Consider the following 16,891-nt stretch of genomic DNA (forward strand, 5'->3'; position numbering starts at 1 on the left):
TACAAGAGACAACGAAGGACACTACATAATGATCAAGAGATCACTCAAAGAAGAAGATATAAAAATTATAAATATATATGCACCCAACATAGGAGTACCTCAATACATAAGGCAAATGCTAACAGCTATAAAAGAGGAAATCGACAGTAACACAATAATAGTGGGGGACTTTAACACCTCAATTACATCAATGGACAGATCATCCAAAATGAAAAAAAAGAAGGAAACAGAAGCTTTAAATGACACAATAGACCAGATAGATTTAATTGATATTTATAGGACATTCCATCCCAAAACAGCAGATTACACTTTCTTCTCAAGTGCACACGGAACATTCTCCAGGATAGATCACATCTTGGGTCACAAATCAAGCCTCAGTAAATTTAAGAAAATTGAACTCATATAAAAAATCTATTCTGAACACAGCGCTATGAGATTAGAAATGAATTACAGGGAAAAAAACGTAAAAAACACAAACACATGGAGGCTAAGCAATGCATTACAAAATAACCAAGAGATCACTAAAGAAATCAAAGAGGAAATAAAAAAATACCTAGAGACAAATGACAATGAAAACACGACGATCGAAAACCTATGGGATGCAGCAAAAGCAGTTCTAATAGGGAAGTTTATAGCAATACAATAAGTCTACCACAAGAAACAAGAAAAATCTCAAGTAAACAATCTAAACTTACACCTAAAGGAGCCAGAGAAAGAAGAACAAACAAAACCCAAAGATGGCAGAAGGAAAGAAATCATAAAGATCAGAGCAGAAATAAATGAAATAGAAACAAAGAAAACAGTAGGAAAGATCAATAAAACTAAAAGCTGGTTCTTTGAGAAGATAAACAAAATTGACAAACTTTTAGCCAGACTCATCAAGCAAATGAGGGAGAGGACTCAAATCAATAAAATTAGAAATGAAAAAGGAGAAGTTACAGTAGACACTGCAGAAATACAAAGCATCCTAAGAGACTACTACAAGCAACTCTATGCCAAAAAAATGGACAACCTGGAAGAAATGGACAAATTTTTAGAAAGGTATAACCTTCCAAGACGGAACGAGGAAGAAATAGAAAATATGAACAGACCAATCACAAGTGATGAAATTGAAATTGTGACTTAAAATATTCCAACAAACAAAAGTCCAGGACCAGATGGCTTCACAGGTGAATTCTACCAAACATTTAGAGAAGAGTTAACACCCATCCTTCTCAAACTCTTCTAAAAAATTGCAGAGGAAGGAACACTCCCAAACTCATTCTATGAGGCCACCATCACCCTGATAAAAAAATGAGACAAAGATACTACAAAAAAAGAAAATTACAGACCAATATCACTGATGAATATAGATGCAAAACTCCTCAACAACATACTAGCAAACAGAATCCAACAACACATTAAAAGGATCATACACCATGATCAAGTGGGATTTATCCCAGGGATGCAAGGATTCTTCAATATATGCAGATCAATCAATGTGATACACCATATTAACAAACTGAAGAATAAAAATCATATGATCCTCTCAATAGATGCTGAAAAAGATTTTGACAAAATTCAACACCCATTTATGATAAAAACAATCCAGAAAGTGGGCATAGAGGGAACCTACCTCAGCATAATAAAGGCCATATACAACAAACTCACAGCAAACATCATTCTCAATGGTGAAAAACTGAAAGCATTTCCTTTCCTCTAAGATCAGGAACAAGACGAGGATGTCCACTCTCACCACTATTATTCAACATAGTTTTGGAACTCCTAGCTATGGCAATCAGAGAAGAAAAAGAAATAAAAGGAATACAAAGTGGAAAAGAAGAAGTAGAACTGTCACTGTTTACAGATGACATGATACTATACATACAGAATCCTAAAAATACCACCAGAAAACTATTAGAGCTAATCAGTGAATTTGGTAAAGTTGCAGGATACAAAATTAATGCACAGAAATGTCTTGCATTCCTATACACTAATGATGAAAATTCTGAAAGAGAAATTATGGACACACTCCCATTTACCACTGCAACAAAAAGAATAAAATACCGAGGAATAAACCTACCTAGGGAGACAAAAGACCTGTATGCAGAAAACTAAAAGACACTGATGAAAGAAATTAAAGATGATACCAACAGATGGAGACATATACCATATTCTTGGATTGGAAGAATCAATATTGTGAAAATGACTATACTACCCAAAGCAATCTACAGATTCAGTGCAATCCCTATCAAATTACCAATGGCATTTTTTACGGAACTAGAACAAAGAATCTTAAAATTTGTACGGAGACACAAAAGACCCTGAATAGCCAAAGCAGTCTTGAGGGAAAAAAACAGAGCGGGAGGAATCAGACTCCGTGACTTCAGACTATACTACAAAGCTACAGTAGTCAAGACAATATGGTACTGGCACAAAAACAGACACATAGATCAATGGAACAAGATAGAAAGCCCAGAGATAAACCCACGCACCTATGGTCAACTAATCTGTGACAAATGAGGCAAGGATACATAATGAAGAAAAGACAGTCTCTTCCATAAGTGGTGCTGGGAAAACTGGACAGCTACATGTAAAAAAATGAAATTAGAACACTCCCTAACACCAAACACAAAAATAAACTCAAAATGGATTAGACACCTAAATGTAAGACCAGACACTATAAAACTCTTAGAGGAAAACACAGGCAGAAAACTCTTTGACATAAATCACAGCAAGATCTTTTTTGATCCACCTCTTAGAGTAATGGAAATAAAAACAAAAATAAACAAATGGGACCTAATGAAACGTAAAAGCTTTTGCACAGCAAAGGAAACCATAAACAAGACCAAAAGACAACTCTCAGAATGGGAGAAAATATTTGCAAACGAATCAACAAAGGATTAATCTCCGAAATATATAAACAGCTCATGTACCCCAATATTAAAGAAACAAACAATGCAATCCAAAAATGGGCAGAAGACCTAAATAGACATTTCTCCAAAGAAGAAATACAGATGGCCAAGAAGCACGTGAAAAGCTGCTCAACATCACTAATCATTAGAAAAATGCAAATCAAAACTACAATAAGGTACCACCTCACACCAGTTAGAATGGGCATCATGAGAAAATCTACAAACAACAGGGCTTCCCTGGTGGCACAGTAGTTGAGAGTCCGCCTGCCGATGCAGGGGACACGGGTTCGTGCCCCAGTCCAGGAAGATCCCACATGCCACGGAGCAGCTAGGCCCGTGAGCCATGGCCGCTGGGCCTGCGCGTCCGGAGCCTGTGCTCCGCAACGGGAGAGGCCACAGCAGTGAGAAGCCCACGTAATGCAAAAAAAAAAAAAAGATACAGAAAATCTACAAACAACAAATACTGGAGAGGGTATGGAGAAAAGGGAACCCTCTTGCACTGTTGGTGGGAATGTAAATTGATACAGCCACTATGGAGAACAGTATGGAGGTTCCTTAAAAAACTAAAAATGGAATTACCATATGATCCAGCAATCCCACTCCTGGGCATATACTCGGAGAAAACCATAATTCAAAAAGACACATGCACCCCAATGTTCATTGCAGCACTATTTACAATAGTCAGGTCATGGAAGAAACCTAAATGCCGATTGACAGACGAATGGATAAGGAAGATGTGTTACATATATACAATGGAATATTACTCAGCCATAAAAAGGAATGAAATTGGGTCATTTGTTGAGACGTGGATGGATCTAGAGACTTTCATACAGAGTGAAGTCAGAAAGAGAAAAACAAATATCGTATATTAATGCATATATGTGGAACCTAGAAAAATGGTACAGATGAACCAGTTTGCAGGGCAGAAGTTGAGACAGAGATGTACAGAACAAATGTATGGACACCAAGGGAGGAAAGTGGCGGTGGGGTGGGGATGGTGGTGTGATGAATTGGGAGATTGGGATTGACATGTATACACTGATGTGTATAAAATTGATGACTAATAAGAAATGTATAAAAAAGTAAATAAAATTTTAAAATTAAAAAAAAAGTGTGGGACACATAGCCTAAGCTCAGATACATGTGTTGCTGTATAGTCAGATGATTACAGGGAGAAGTAACATGGGTATTGGGGTTTGTAGGCACAAGCAGAATCTGAAATAAGTTTAGAAGGGAATATTCAAGGTCTTTTACATCTTGCTCTTAAAAATATATTCATTTCTTGAGAAATTGAAGAAGCTTTTTTGCTTTTTCCATTAATAATCAAAATAAGATTATATTTATATATATTTTTTAGTCCATGAATTTAAACTGCAGTGAGTTAGCTGTCTGTTTTGCTAAACTGAATAATCTGTTGTAACTTGTCTGGTGTTCTGTTAATTTGGTGTGAAGATGCAGACAGTCTTCTGTTCTTTTGTTTACAGGGTCCCTTTAATTTTGTGGCTCCCCTGGCAGTAATTCATATTTTTGTTTTTTGCTAAAAGGTAACAGAGTTACAAGTGTGAAACATTTATTTAATTTGTTTAGATTTATTAAACCATGCCCATTCTCTAGGCCTTTGGGGGCATGATCTAGATTAGAACATACGGCATAATTTATTATTTTCTCAACTCTAGTTATGTGGTAAAGCATTGTTTAACTGTCAATGAGAAAATCTCAGATTGCTCTCCTTGGAAAAGTGATTTTTTGGATAATGTTCAATTAAATTTAATAAAGGAACATTTTATTTTCTTTAAAAAAAATCTAGAAACAATAAATGCTGGAAAGGGTGTGGTGAAAAGCGAACCCTCCTGCACTGTTGGTGGGAATGTAAATTGATAGAACCACTATGGAGAACAGTATGGAGGTTCTGTAAAAAACTAAAAATAGAACTACTATATGACACAGCAATCCCACTACTGGGCATATACCCTGAGAAAAGCATAATTCAAAAAGATATATGTAAAACAATGTTCATTGCAGCACTATTTACAATAGCCAGGACATGGAAGCAGCCTAAATGTCCATCAACAGATGGCACATATATACAATGGAATATTACTCAGCCATAGAAAGAAACAAAACTGAGTTATTTGTAGTGAGGTGGATGGTCCGTCATACAGAGTGAAGTAAGTCAGAACGAGAAAAACAAATACCGTACGCTAACACATATATATGGAATCTAAAACAAAAAAAATGGTACTGATAAACCTAGTGGCAGGGCAGGAATAAAGACACAGACATAGAGAATGGACTTGAGGACACGGGGTGGTGGGGCAGGGGGAAAGTCGGGGGAAGTGAGAGTAGCATCGACACATATACACTACTGAATGTAAAATAGACAGCTAGTGGGAAGCAGCCGCATAGCACAGGGAGATCAGCTCAGTGCTTTGGGATGACCTGGAGAGGTGGGATAGGGAGGATGGGAGGGAGGCTCAAGAGGGAGGGGATATGGGGACATACATACGCATATGACTGATTCACTTTGTTGTACAACAGAAACTAACACAGTATTGTGAAGCAATTATACGCCAATAAAGATCTAAAAAAAAAAAAAAAAAAAAAGTAAACCCAAAAAAGAAAAAAAGAAAAGGAAAGTAGTATTTGGAGAATTAATGGAAAGAAACAAAGTATCACTGGTTCAAAACATTTTCATTGATATCCTATCTTCCTTGATGCTACCATTAAATTTTTATTTGTAATTAAAAAATAGCAATTTTTAATTACTTAATATTTATTCCTAGTTTTTTCCATTTGCATGTGAATAAAAGTATTCCATATTACGTGCAAAAAAAAAAAAAAAGAAGAAATAGTTTCTGGGAATTCCCTGGCAGTCCAGTGGTTAGGAACTGGTGCTTTCACTGCTGAGGACCTGGGTTCAATCCCTGGTCAGGGAACTAAGATATCACAAGCTGCACAGCCAAAAATAATCACTATCATCATCATCACCATCCCTTTCCCGGATTGTGTAAATGATGAGGGGAATAGTTCCCAATGCCCCCACCCCCGCTCTGCAATGCTCAGAGAGTCAAAAAGAAATAAGGGGAGCAATGACACTGTAAGCCCCCCCTTCTCTTACCAGTTCAGTAATAGAAAAATGTGCAACAAAACTGGCTTTCTGCATTTGTCTTCCAATGCCATGATCTACCCCAACAAACCACCGTATTTCCTCACCTCTAACTGACAGCCAATCACATACTCATACAGGAGAGATGTCCCTACAACCTGTTCTTACTGTCAAGGCCTGGTCAGCACAGAGCTGCCCCTTCTGGGATCCATGGCAGGAGTGGGGGGCCTGCATGTTCTCTTACTCATTCTTTTTTTTTTTTAATCTCATTAATAGCTTTTTAATATGATTTTTTAAATTAATTAATTAATTTTATTTTTTTATTTTTGGCTGTGTTGGGTCTCTGTTGCTGCACGGACTTTTTCTAGTTGAGGCGAGTGGGGTCTACTCTTCGTTGCAGTGCGCGGGCTTCCCATTTCAGTGGCTTCTCTTGTTGCAGAGCATGGGCTCTAGGGCGTGCAGGCTTCAGTAGTTGTGGCATGTGGGCTCAGTAGTTGTGGCGCATGGGCTTAGTTGCTCCACGGCATGTAGGATCTTCCCAGACCAGGGTTTGAACCTGTGTCCCCTGCATCGGCAGGCAGATTCTTAACCACTGCACCACCAGGGAAGCCCTCTTACTCCTTACTGATTCTCCTTTTAATGGCCCTTCATAGTTTCACCTAGTAAATCTTTTTTCACCTTTAAATAAATAGTATAGGGGGGCTTCCCTGGTGGCGCAGTGGTTGAGAGTCCACCTGCCGATGCAGGGGACACGGGTTCGTGCCCCGGTCCGGGAAGATCCCACATGCTGCAGAGCGGCTGGGCCCGTAAGCCATGGCCGCTGAGCCTGCGCGTCCGGAACCTGTGCTCTGCAACGGGAGAGGCCACAACAGTGAGAGGCCCGCGTACCAAAAAAAAAAAAAAAAAAAAAAATAGTATAGGGATGTCCCTGGCAGTCCAGTGGTTAAGACTCCGCACTTCCACTGTAGGGGCGTGGGTTCCGTTCCTGGTTTGGGAACTAAGATCCCACATGCCACACAGTGCAGCCAAAAAAAAAAAAAAAAAAATATATATATATATATATATATATATATATATATACAAAACAAACACTTAAACTTTAAAATGTTTTCTCATTATACTATCAAAAATCATTTTGGACACCCCCAATGGTTACCACATACCACATGTGGTAGGCTGAAAAATGGTCCCCCAAGTCCTAATCCCCAGAAACTGTATGTTACTTTATATGGTAAAAAGGACTTTGCAGATGAGATTAAGGGTCCTGAGATGAGGAGATTATCCTGGATTATGCAGTTGCCCCCACTGTTATCACAGATTATTTATAAGAAGGAGGAAGGAGGGTGGGAGAGAAAAATGTGACAACAGAAGGAGGGTGAGGGCTTCCCTGGTGGCGCAGTGGTTGAGGGTCCGCCTGCCGATGCAGGGGACACGGGTTCGTGCCCCGGTCCCGGAAGATCCCACATGCCGCGGAGCGGCTGGGCCCGCGGGCCATGGCCGCGGAGCCTGTGTGTCCGGAGCCTGTGCTCCGCAACGGGAGAGGCCACAGCAGTGAGAGGCCTGCGTACAGCAAAAAAAAAAAAAAAAAGAAGGAGGGTGAGAGAGGGAGAGTTTGGGAGATGTTATGCTGCTGGCTTTGAAGATGGAGGATGAGGTCATAAGCCAAGGAATGCAAGCAACCTCTAGAAACTAAACAAAGGAAGAAAACAGATTCTCGCCTAGTGCTTCCAGAAGGAACACAGTACCACAACCCATTTTAGACTCTGACCTCCAGAACTATAAGACAATAAATTTGTGTCGTTTTAACCCACTAAGTTTGTGGTAATTTGTTACAGTAGCAATAGTAAACTAATATACTACCATTCAGCACTTAACTCATACCTAATAAACTACCCCCGTCCTGCTCAAGACATTTTACATAACAGATTCTCAACTTTTTACATAACAAACTCTAAAATATATTATTAGCTTTGGAGGCTGTCATTGAAAGGACATGATTGTGACTTCCCTGGTGGTCCAGTGGTAAAGAATCCACCTTCCAATGCAGGGGACGAGGGTTCAATCCCTGGTCAGGGAACTAAGATCCCACATGCCGAGGGGAAACTAACTCCATATGCTACAACTACTGAGCTCGCGCACCTCAACAAGAGAGCCCGCCGCAAACTACAGAGCCCATGCGCCCTGGAGCCCACGCCACAACTAGAGACAGAAAACCTGCACGCCACAATGAAAGATCCCGCATGCCTCAGTGAAGATCCCAAGGGCCACAACTAAGACCCGAGGCAGCCAAAAGAAAAAAAAAAAAGAAAGAAAAGATAGATAAATAAATAAATAAATAATAAAAAAGGACATGATCATCCATGGAGCCATGAGCTGGACCCTGGCAATTGGACACTCCACACCCCCTCCTCTGTCCTTGTAATGTACACTTTGCCCACCATTCCCACAGTGGGAGCTATTTTCAAGGACAAGAGAGTAGGATATTGTTGAGACCACCTGGACAGTATAGGTGACTGGCCCTGTTCTGGGCTCCATATAAACTTTTAAGATTCTGGCAGGCGGGTAAGGAGATCTACTTGCTTGCAGCTGCCCAAGACAAGCCTGTACGTAAGTTCTCTCGCTCTGTAGGTACTTCCTACCACCTACCAATCTGGAGTGGCTGCCTCTTTCTTCAGTCTCTCCTTGCCCTCTATGTATGAGGGGCCAGTTTGTGAACCAGCATGAGCACGGGCCATTTATTTATCTTGTTAATGAGAGAATCGGCAGGATGTTAAGGCTGGTTCAAAAGAGATATAAGAGACTATGAACTATAACTAGTGTGAAAAGAATGCTGGCGTGGGCTTCCCTGGTGGTGCAGTGGTTAAGAATCTGCCTGCCAATGCAGGGGACACGGGTTTGAGCCCTGGTCCGAGAAGATCTCACATGCCATGGAGCAGCTAAGCCCGTGCACCACAACTACTGAGCCTGTGCTCTAGAGCCCGCGAGCCACAACTACTGAAGCCCATATGCCTAGAGCCCATGCTCCGCATCGAGAAGCCACCACAGTGAGCAGACTGAGCACCGCAACAAACAATACCCCCCGCTCACCGCAACTAGAGAAAACCCCCGTGCAGCAACAAAGACCCAACTCAGCCAAAAATAAATAAATGAATAAATAAATTTATTTTTTAAAAGAAGAATGCTGGAGTAAGACTCAAATGTTAAATATCATACCAGTTACTATCCGGCAAGGCAATAAAACTGTCCCCTTTGGGATTACCTTTTCTATCAAAATGAAATCATCTCAACTGGACAAAATTAATTTGCAATTTAGCAATCTTCTACAAATTAACATCTAACTTTACTGAGTCTGGTACCTCACTAATAGTAAATACTAAGTCAAATAAAGTTGCCTCCCCTAGAACTCCAAATTATCCTGAAGCAGGCTCGTTAGACAATGTTCTTGTTATAACATAGAAGGGGCGCACAATAACCTTTTTTCCTTATTTCCCAGTTTTGTACAATTTTTCTAAACACACTTGTCCCAGTTACCTATTAGTGAGTAATAAACTACTCCAAAATTTTGTGATTTAAAACCACAACCATTTGATTATAATACCACAACTTTATTGGTCAGATATCTGGGAAAGGCTCAGCTGAGTGATTCTTCTGCTCCACATCGTGTTGAATGGGTCACTCGATGACATTCAGTTGCTAGCTGAGCTGGTCTGGACAGCTTCATTCACGTGTCTGGTGTGGCTGGTAAGCTGGGTATAGCTGGACCCCTCTTCCTCTTCACGTAGTCTCAGGGCCTTTCCATATGACCTCTTCAGCAAGGTAACTGGGCATCTTACATGGACTTACACTGTCAATCTTCTTAAAGACTAGACACAGAACTGGCATAGCATCACCCCCCCGACCCCTGCTCCATTGGTCAAAGCCATCATAATCCAGTCCAGATTCAAGGAATAATGGAAGCAGAACCCACCTCTTGATGAGAGAACAAAGAATTTGTAGCCTCGTTTAATCCACCACAAGTTTCATCTTGTACATTTTTATTTTCATTATATTGCTAATCCTTTTGTCTAAAGTCTGCTGCACCAAGAGTTCCCATAGCTTTCTGGGATGTCCGTCACAACTTTGTTGGCTACATGAGAAATGACCCTCTGGGCAGCCCACCACTCTTTTTCTCCCTCTCCATTTGCAAGCACTCATGGACAATATCTTAAAGCAGCGGTATGCAAGGTGTAGTCCTCGTACTAATAGCATCAGCATCACCTGGGAACTTGGCGTAAATGCAATTCTTAGGTCCCACTTCAGACCTACTGAACTAGAAGCTCCAGGGACGGGGCCTAGCAGTCTGTTATAAAACAAGCCCTCTTGGCGAGGCTGGGAACCACTGTTGTAGAGCTGTACATTACTTAATGAAAATTAATACAACATCTGAAACTAGTCTCACAAGAAAGTACATTTTATGTTCTTTTACCATGATCTAAAAAAAAAAGAAGCACGGGGCTTCCCTGGTGGCACGGTGGTTGAGAGTCCGCCTGCCGATGCAGGGGACACGGGTTCGTGCCCCGGTCCGGGAAGATCCCACATGCCGCGGAGCGGCTGGGTCCGTGAGCCACGGCCGCTGAGCCTGTGCGTCCGGAGCCTGTGCTCCGCAACGGGAGAGGCCACAACAGTGAGAGGCCCGCGTACCACAAAAAAAAAAAAAAAAAAAGCATGTATAGAATCTGTAAATACCACAGTGGATTATTTACAGCCTGTGGAGAAAGGACAGACAATACCAAAGCACAGTGGCTTTCACTAACTGATGTTCTCTCTCAGCTGTGAAAAGCCTTTTCCGTATACCCAGGCTTGCAGGAAAGACTTTTCTTCCACCCACTCAAGGGACACTCTCCAGAGGCCTCATATTTTATTTCTACAGAATTACTTGTGAAAAGAATTTGTATCCTCTCCATCTTAATAATGGGCCTATTACACAGCTCAAAAAAATACATTATTCACCTAAAGGGACTCTCATTAATCTCCCTCAAAGACAGTTGGTGCATGGGAAAAACAGGTAATTTTATTGATTGTCTATATGACACCTTGTTTTCTGTTTCCTTCTCTGCTCTGTATTATTTCTTTCCTTATCTTTTCTTTAAAATTATCCTATAGTTCATTTATATTCAAGCTTTCCTATTTTCTTATATAAACTGCTTTAGCTGTATCCTAAAAGTCTTTATATGTTAATAAGTTTATCATTCAGTTCTAAATATTTTCTACTTCCCATTATGTTTTCTCAAGTAGTCCATTAATTAGAGGCATGGAGGTTTTTTTTGTTTTTGTTTTTTTAAATTTCTGATCTCTAACATAATGATCAGAAAACAGGATCTGCAACATCAGGAATCAGCAAACTCTTTGTGTAAAGGGCCAGACAGTAAATGTTTCAGGCTTTGCTAGCCAAATGCCCTCCATTGTAAGTATACAACTCTGCCTTGGTTGCCCTAAAGCAACCAAAGACAATATGCAAAAAAATGAGGGTGGTTGTATTCCAACAAAACTTTACTTACAGGGCTTCCCTGGTGGCGCAGTGGTTGAGAGTCTGCCTGCCAATGCAGGGGACACGGGTTTGTGCCCCGGTAGGGGAAGATCCCACATGCCGCGGAGTGGCTAGGCCCGTAAGCCCTGGCCGCTGAGCCTGCGCATCCAGAGCCTGTAAAGGCCACAACAGTGAGAGGCCCGCATACCAAAAAAAAAAAAAAAAAAACTTTACTTACAAAAACAGGCAGCTGGCCAGATCTGGCTGTGGATCACAACTTGCCAACCCTTGGCCTACATGGCACCAGTTCTCTGGTCATTTTGCTGTTACCTGTACTACATGAAGTTTTGTAATGTTCCGTGCATGCTTGAAAACTAATTATCATCTTATCCTTGGCCTGCTCCACTTTAAGCTTTAGGCCTGGCCCATGCAAACATTTGCTTTTGTAAAACCGTCACAGTGATTAAGAGATTGGATTTTGGAACCAGAGAGAACTGGTTGCCACTTTCCACTGGGTGGTTTAGGATAGATAAATTAACATCTCTAATCCTCAAGTTCCACATCTATAGGGAAAATAACCTACCTCACAGGGTTGGCATAAGGCAGACTTCAGTCATTAGCAGAAGTAGTATTAGAATCATCACTGAACCACTACTCTGTGAGGCAGGTTTCATTAAACCCATTTTACAAAGAAATTAAGCCTCAGACGTGTTTAGATAACCTGCTCCACATCTGACAGCCAGTGACAAAGTACTGATTCCCACCCATAACTTCTAGTTCCAAATCCAAAGTTTCCACTACTCAGACTCTGATTAATCAATCTGGTCATACTAACATGTAAGGAATTTATGCCACTCCTAGGCGAGGCTGCATTTTAAGACACCGGGAGAAAGGAGTTGCGAAATCGACTCCTTAATTCTTCGAATTAATTCTTTGTGGTCCAAGTTTAGTCCTTAAGGGGAAAGAAAGAGTTCTCCAGGGCCGAAAGGGCATGCAAGGTGCTAGCGGAGGTATACCCCCGAAACAGACTTCTGGAAACAGGCTGCCGAGGCTTACACCCAGGACAAACGTTTTTCTGGGCTTGATCCTCTAAGCAGGTGGTGTCACCCAGCGGCGCACTCAGCCTCGATGACCTTGATGCCCTCGGCTGTGCTGCCGTTCTTGGCTCTCCCACTTCACCTGCCTGGAGCGCCTGGGACCTAAAAATACCTCCCTGGTGGAACCTCCCGGAACATGCATTCGGCTTTTTTTTTTTTTTTTTAATCGCCCTCATCACTTTGAGACACATAAATCACAGCCCTGACCCGCTGTCGACTCAGCGGGTGACGTGCCGCTGAAAGTGGCGACGAATTCTGTCCATTCCATTTCAATGACCTGCACTTTTATTTTTTTCCCTCCACTCGGCGCACATCGTATGTCGTGAGGAGTGCCAAGCAAAACCCGCGAAGACCGTGTTGGACGCTGGCAAAACAGTCTAGGAATCTCCATTTCTCCCAGTCCAGGCTAACCCTGGGACTCTTCAAAGCCCTATCCTGTGACAATCACAAGGCTTTTCTCCGCCCCGTCGGTGACGGAAAACTCGTGACTCAAACCTGAGCGCCGGGCGGGCACACAGAAGCCAGGGGCGGAGCTACAAGTCCAGATCGCGAGGAAGCCCCCGACGGGCGGCGCGTGCGCAGTGTCTCGCTATGGGACCTCCTTCCCGCCGCTGAGACTAGGAAGCGGGACGCCAAATCTGTCCCCGCGCAGCCGCCGCCGCCGGGCGCCGAACGGGGCGGCCGCCCTCCCCGAGGCGCGCCTGCGCACGTTCCCACGCACGCTCCGGCGTACGGCGGCGGCCAGGGGTCGCGAGCCGGTGGAGGACCCGCGCGTGGAGGATCCCGGAGAGTCAGCGCTTCTTCCCTCCCTCCCCTATTCCCCTCCCCGCTCCCTCCCCCCCCAAAGAATGTTCCGCTACGAGGTGAGTTGTTGCGACCGGAAGTAACCCCTCCCTCCCTCCCGCACTCCCCCCTCTTTCTCCCTCACCCCCCGCGCGTCTGTCCAACGCTCCTGGGGGGAGGGGGCGGGCGGCGGGACCCGCGGGACCGAGCGGAGTGCGTCGTGTCTGGCGTCGCGGGTTTAATCCGAGGGTTGTGAGCTGGCTTCGGGGGGGCGGGACTGTCCTATCAGTTGCCACCGAGGAGAACTGACTTCTGTTTTGGGGTGGGGAGGGCCCCTTACGTTCCTTAACCAGACCACCCCCCACCTCCGGAGGAGTGAGGAGTAGAGAGCGTTGCACCCACCCTTGGTGGCTCTTGAGCAAGCGTCACCCGAGAAAGCCCAGAGACGCGTTTCCCGCCCTGGACCCGGAACCATCTCCCCTCCAATTACTTATACACACCCCCTTACAAACCGGCGACCGTCAGGGTCCCGGGGGCATGGACTCGCCCTTTGACTGGGGCCAAAGACCGTTTACTAAAGAGGACTCCGAATTGGGAAGGGGCGTGTCCAGCAGAAGTTCCTTCTGGGCGAGTGGAGGGGGACGTGGGTTTGGTGACGGTCCGGGTATGTAGCAACAGTCGAGAGTTCTGACAGTGTCACTGGTTCGCTGTATGACCTTTAGCGACTCCTAATCATTGGACAGGGTTTCTGGATTTGTAGAACCAAAGGGTTGGTTTAGAGGATCCCTAAGAGTCTTTCCCATGTAAAAAGCAGTGATTTGGTTAAGTAGATCTTTGTGATTTGGGAGTGCTTCTGGAAGTTGCCTGTGATGGGGAGACAGTTGCATGCTTGCTTTGTGTAAGTTTGTGAGACTTAAGATGGGTAGGATGGCCCTTTGACCTAACCTTTCATTTGGGAACAGCCTGGCTAAGAGGTAGCCAGTCAGGGTGTATCAGAAATGTGACTGCAGAGAGAGTGTGGAATTCCGATCCTGAGTCTTTGAAAACTGGGGACACATAGGCTTGGTATTTGATAGGAATGGTTCAAGATCAAACTGCCTTTATGTAAACATGGAGAGAGATGATGAGATGCAGTAGGCAAAGTTCCCAAAAGAAAAGAAAACTTGGAAAATAAATCAGTTGAAAACTGAAATGGGGGTGGGGGGTATGTTTAAGATAGAACACACCTAAGTTGTTAAACTGGTGATATCTAGCATTGTTTTTTTTTTGTTTGTTTTTGTTTTTGTTTTTTTCCTTTTTGCGGTATGCGGGCCTCTCACTGTTGTGGCCTCTCCCGTTGTGGAGCACAGGCTCCGGACGCGCAGGCCCAGCGGCCATGGCTCACGGGCCCAGCCGCTCCGCGGCATATGGGATCCTCCCAGACCGGGGCACGAACCCGTATCCCCTGCATCGGCAGGCGGACTCTCAACCACTGCGCCACCAGGGAGGCCCTAGCATTGTTTAACAATACCCAATGTTTGCCTAAATCTTTGCCTCATTTGATCCTCACAACAACTTTCTGAGGTAGGTGGTATTGTCCCTGCATTACCACTTAAGAGATTGTGGCTTAGAGGCTAACACAGCCTGAGACAAAATAGGTGCTCAGGAGGTATTGAATGAATTAATCAGAAAGGATGTGACTTGCCCAAGTTGATATCACTTGTAAGAGTAAAGACAAGTTAAACCTGTCACATCACAGCTTTTCAAGAGTTCACTTAATTGTGATTGAACACTTAGCTTTCTCCTTTGTCACCAGAGTTTGGGCCTGTAGGAAAACAGAAGGGGAAAAGGAAAATGAAGAGAAAGCTTTAAAAGGGAATAATAAAATAGTTGAAAAGGTGACAAGAATATGGGGAAGATGAGAATTTCGTTGAAAAATATAGGTAGAACTCAAACAAAATAATAAAGTTTTAATTTTCAGTTGTCATTATTGTAACCAGTGATGGAAAGGAAGTTGGCAGGCCTCATTTCTTGGTTGCATGAGGAAATGCTGTTATTAGATTCTTGATAAATAGAGAAATGGAAGTTTGGGGGAAGAGGTTAAATAAGGAATAGGAACGAGAAGTTGAAAGAAAAGGTACTGAAGTCTTCCAGTGTCAGGGAAATTGGGGGATAGAAAAAATGCCATCTGCACAAAAAGTCATAATGAAGCTATTGTGTTGATCGGGAAGATAAAAACATTTTTTTAGAATGAGGTTGTGAACTTCATGAATAGCTGATCTCTTTTTTTAGTCTTTGGAGGATTGTCCTCTGGATGAAGATGAAGATGCATTTCAGGGCCTGGGAGAGGAAGATGAAGAGATTGATCAATTCAATGATGATACATTTGGGTCAGGTGCAGTTGGTAAGTGATGTCTTTCTTTTATAATGTCATCTTGGTCTCTTGCTGTTTTCAAATGCTCTCTTTTATAAGTACTTTTGTCTAAGTAGGCGTAACCTCATTCACAAAGTTGGCAAACTGTTCTGTTCTTCACTCCAAGCATCTACCCTCCTCCTCTGGGCTTCTTTTTGCCTCACTTATAAAACCAAGTGTTTTCTAAGCCCTGTCCCTTCCAGCTTTATGATCTATGGCTCTAAGTTGACACTATAAGGAATTCAAATGATGAGAGAAGTGGACATTTTACAAAGGTTTAAAATAATCCTAGAAGAAGGAAATTTTTATTTGTGGAACATGGAACTTAAGGAAAACTAGTGGACTAGGAGAAAACTCAGATTCAGATGTATATGTTTTAAAATTCAGTTGATTAATAATATATTGCATGACCCTGCTATTACCCTATAGTATATTCAATAAATAAAGTTTTTTATTCCAAGAATTTTGGTGATAGAAAGTCTTCATAAGTTAGAAAAGTGTTGTGCACAGATGAAATTTTCTCATCCTTGGGTATAGATAAATATTCCTGGTGTTGGAAGTGGTTAAAAAATTAAAGAGCCAAACTAAACTAGAGGCCACAGTTATAATTACTGAGATGAAAGGTTTAGGGAGCAAGCTTACATAATAAAGTTTGAGAGTTAGAGATCCTGGAACAAGTATACTAATAAGTTAAAATTAAACTGTACTTTGGAAAGATGAATAGGTAAGGGAAGTCCCTGGCAGTCCAGTGGTTAGGACTCTTCACTCTCACTGCCAAGGGCCTGGGTTCATCCCTGGTCGGGGAACTAAGATCCTGCATACCCCGTGAAGCCAAAAAAAAAAAAAAAAAAAAAGGTAAGGCCAGAAACTATACAACTCTTAGAGGAAACATAGGCAGAACACTCTATGACATACATCACAGCAAGATCCTTTTTGACCCACCTCCTAGAGAAATGGAAATAAAAACAAAAATAAAGAAATGGGACTTAATGAAACTTAAAAGTTTTGCACAGCAAAGGAAACCATAAACAAGACAAAAAGACAACCCTCAGAATGGGAGAAAATATTTGCAAATGAAGCAACTGACAAAGGATTAATCTCCAAAATATACAA

At 42.5% G+C, this 16,891-nt stretch overlaps 1 protein-coding gene across 1 annotated transcript in view; it reads left to right on the plus strand.

Moving 5' to 3' along the window:
• The first annotated feature begins 13,202 nt into the window (after positions 1-13,202).
• Positions 13,203-16,891, plus strand: part of PATL1 (PAT1 homolog 1, processing body mRNA decay factor) — a 38,161-nt gene continuing 34,472 nt past the window's right edge. The window contains exons 1-2 of the mRNA XM_082627601.1: positions 13,203-13,466; positions 15,658-15,769. Of these exons, the coding sequence (XP_082483727.1) occupies positions 13,452-13,466; positions 15,658-15,769 (127 nt within the window). The 5' untranslated portion in view covers positions 13,203-13,451. The remainder of the gene's footprint in view (positions 13,467-15,657; positions 15,770-16,891) is intronic.

Source organism: Mesoplodon mirus (assembly GCF_964341445.2).
Source record: "Mesoplodon mirus genome assembly, chromosome: 7".
NCBI classification, from domain to species: domain Eukaryota; kingdom Metazoa; phylum Chordata; class Mammalia; order Artiodactyla; family Ziphiidae; genus Mesoplodon; species Mesoplodon mirus.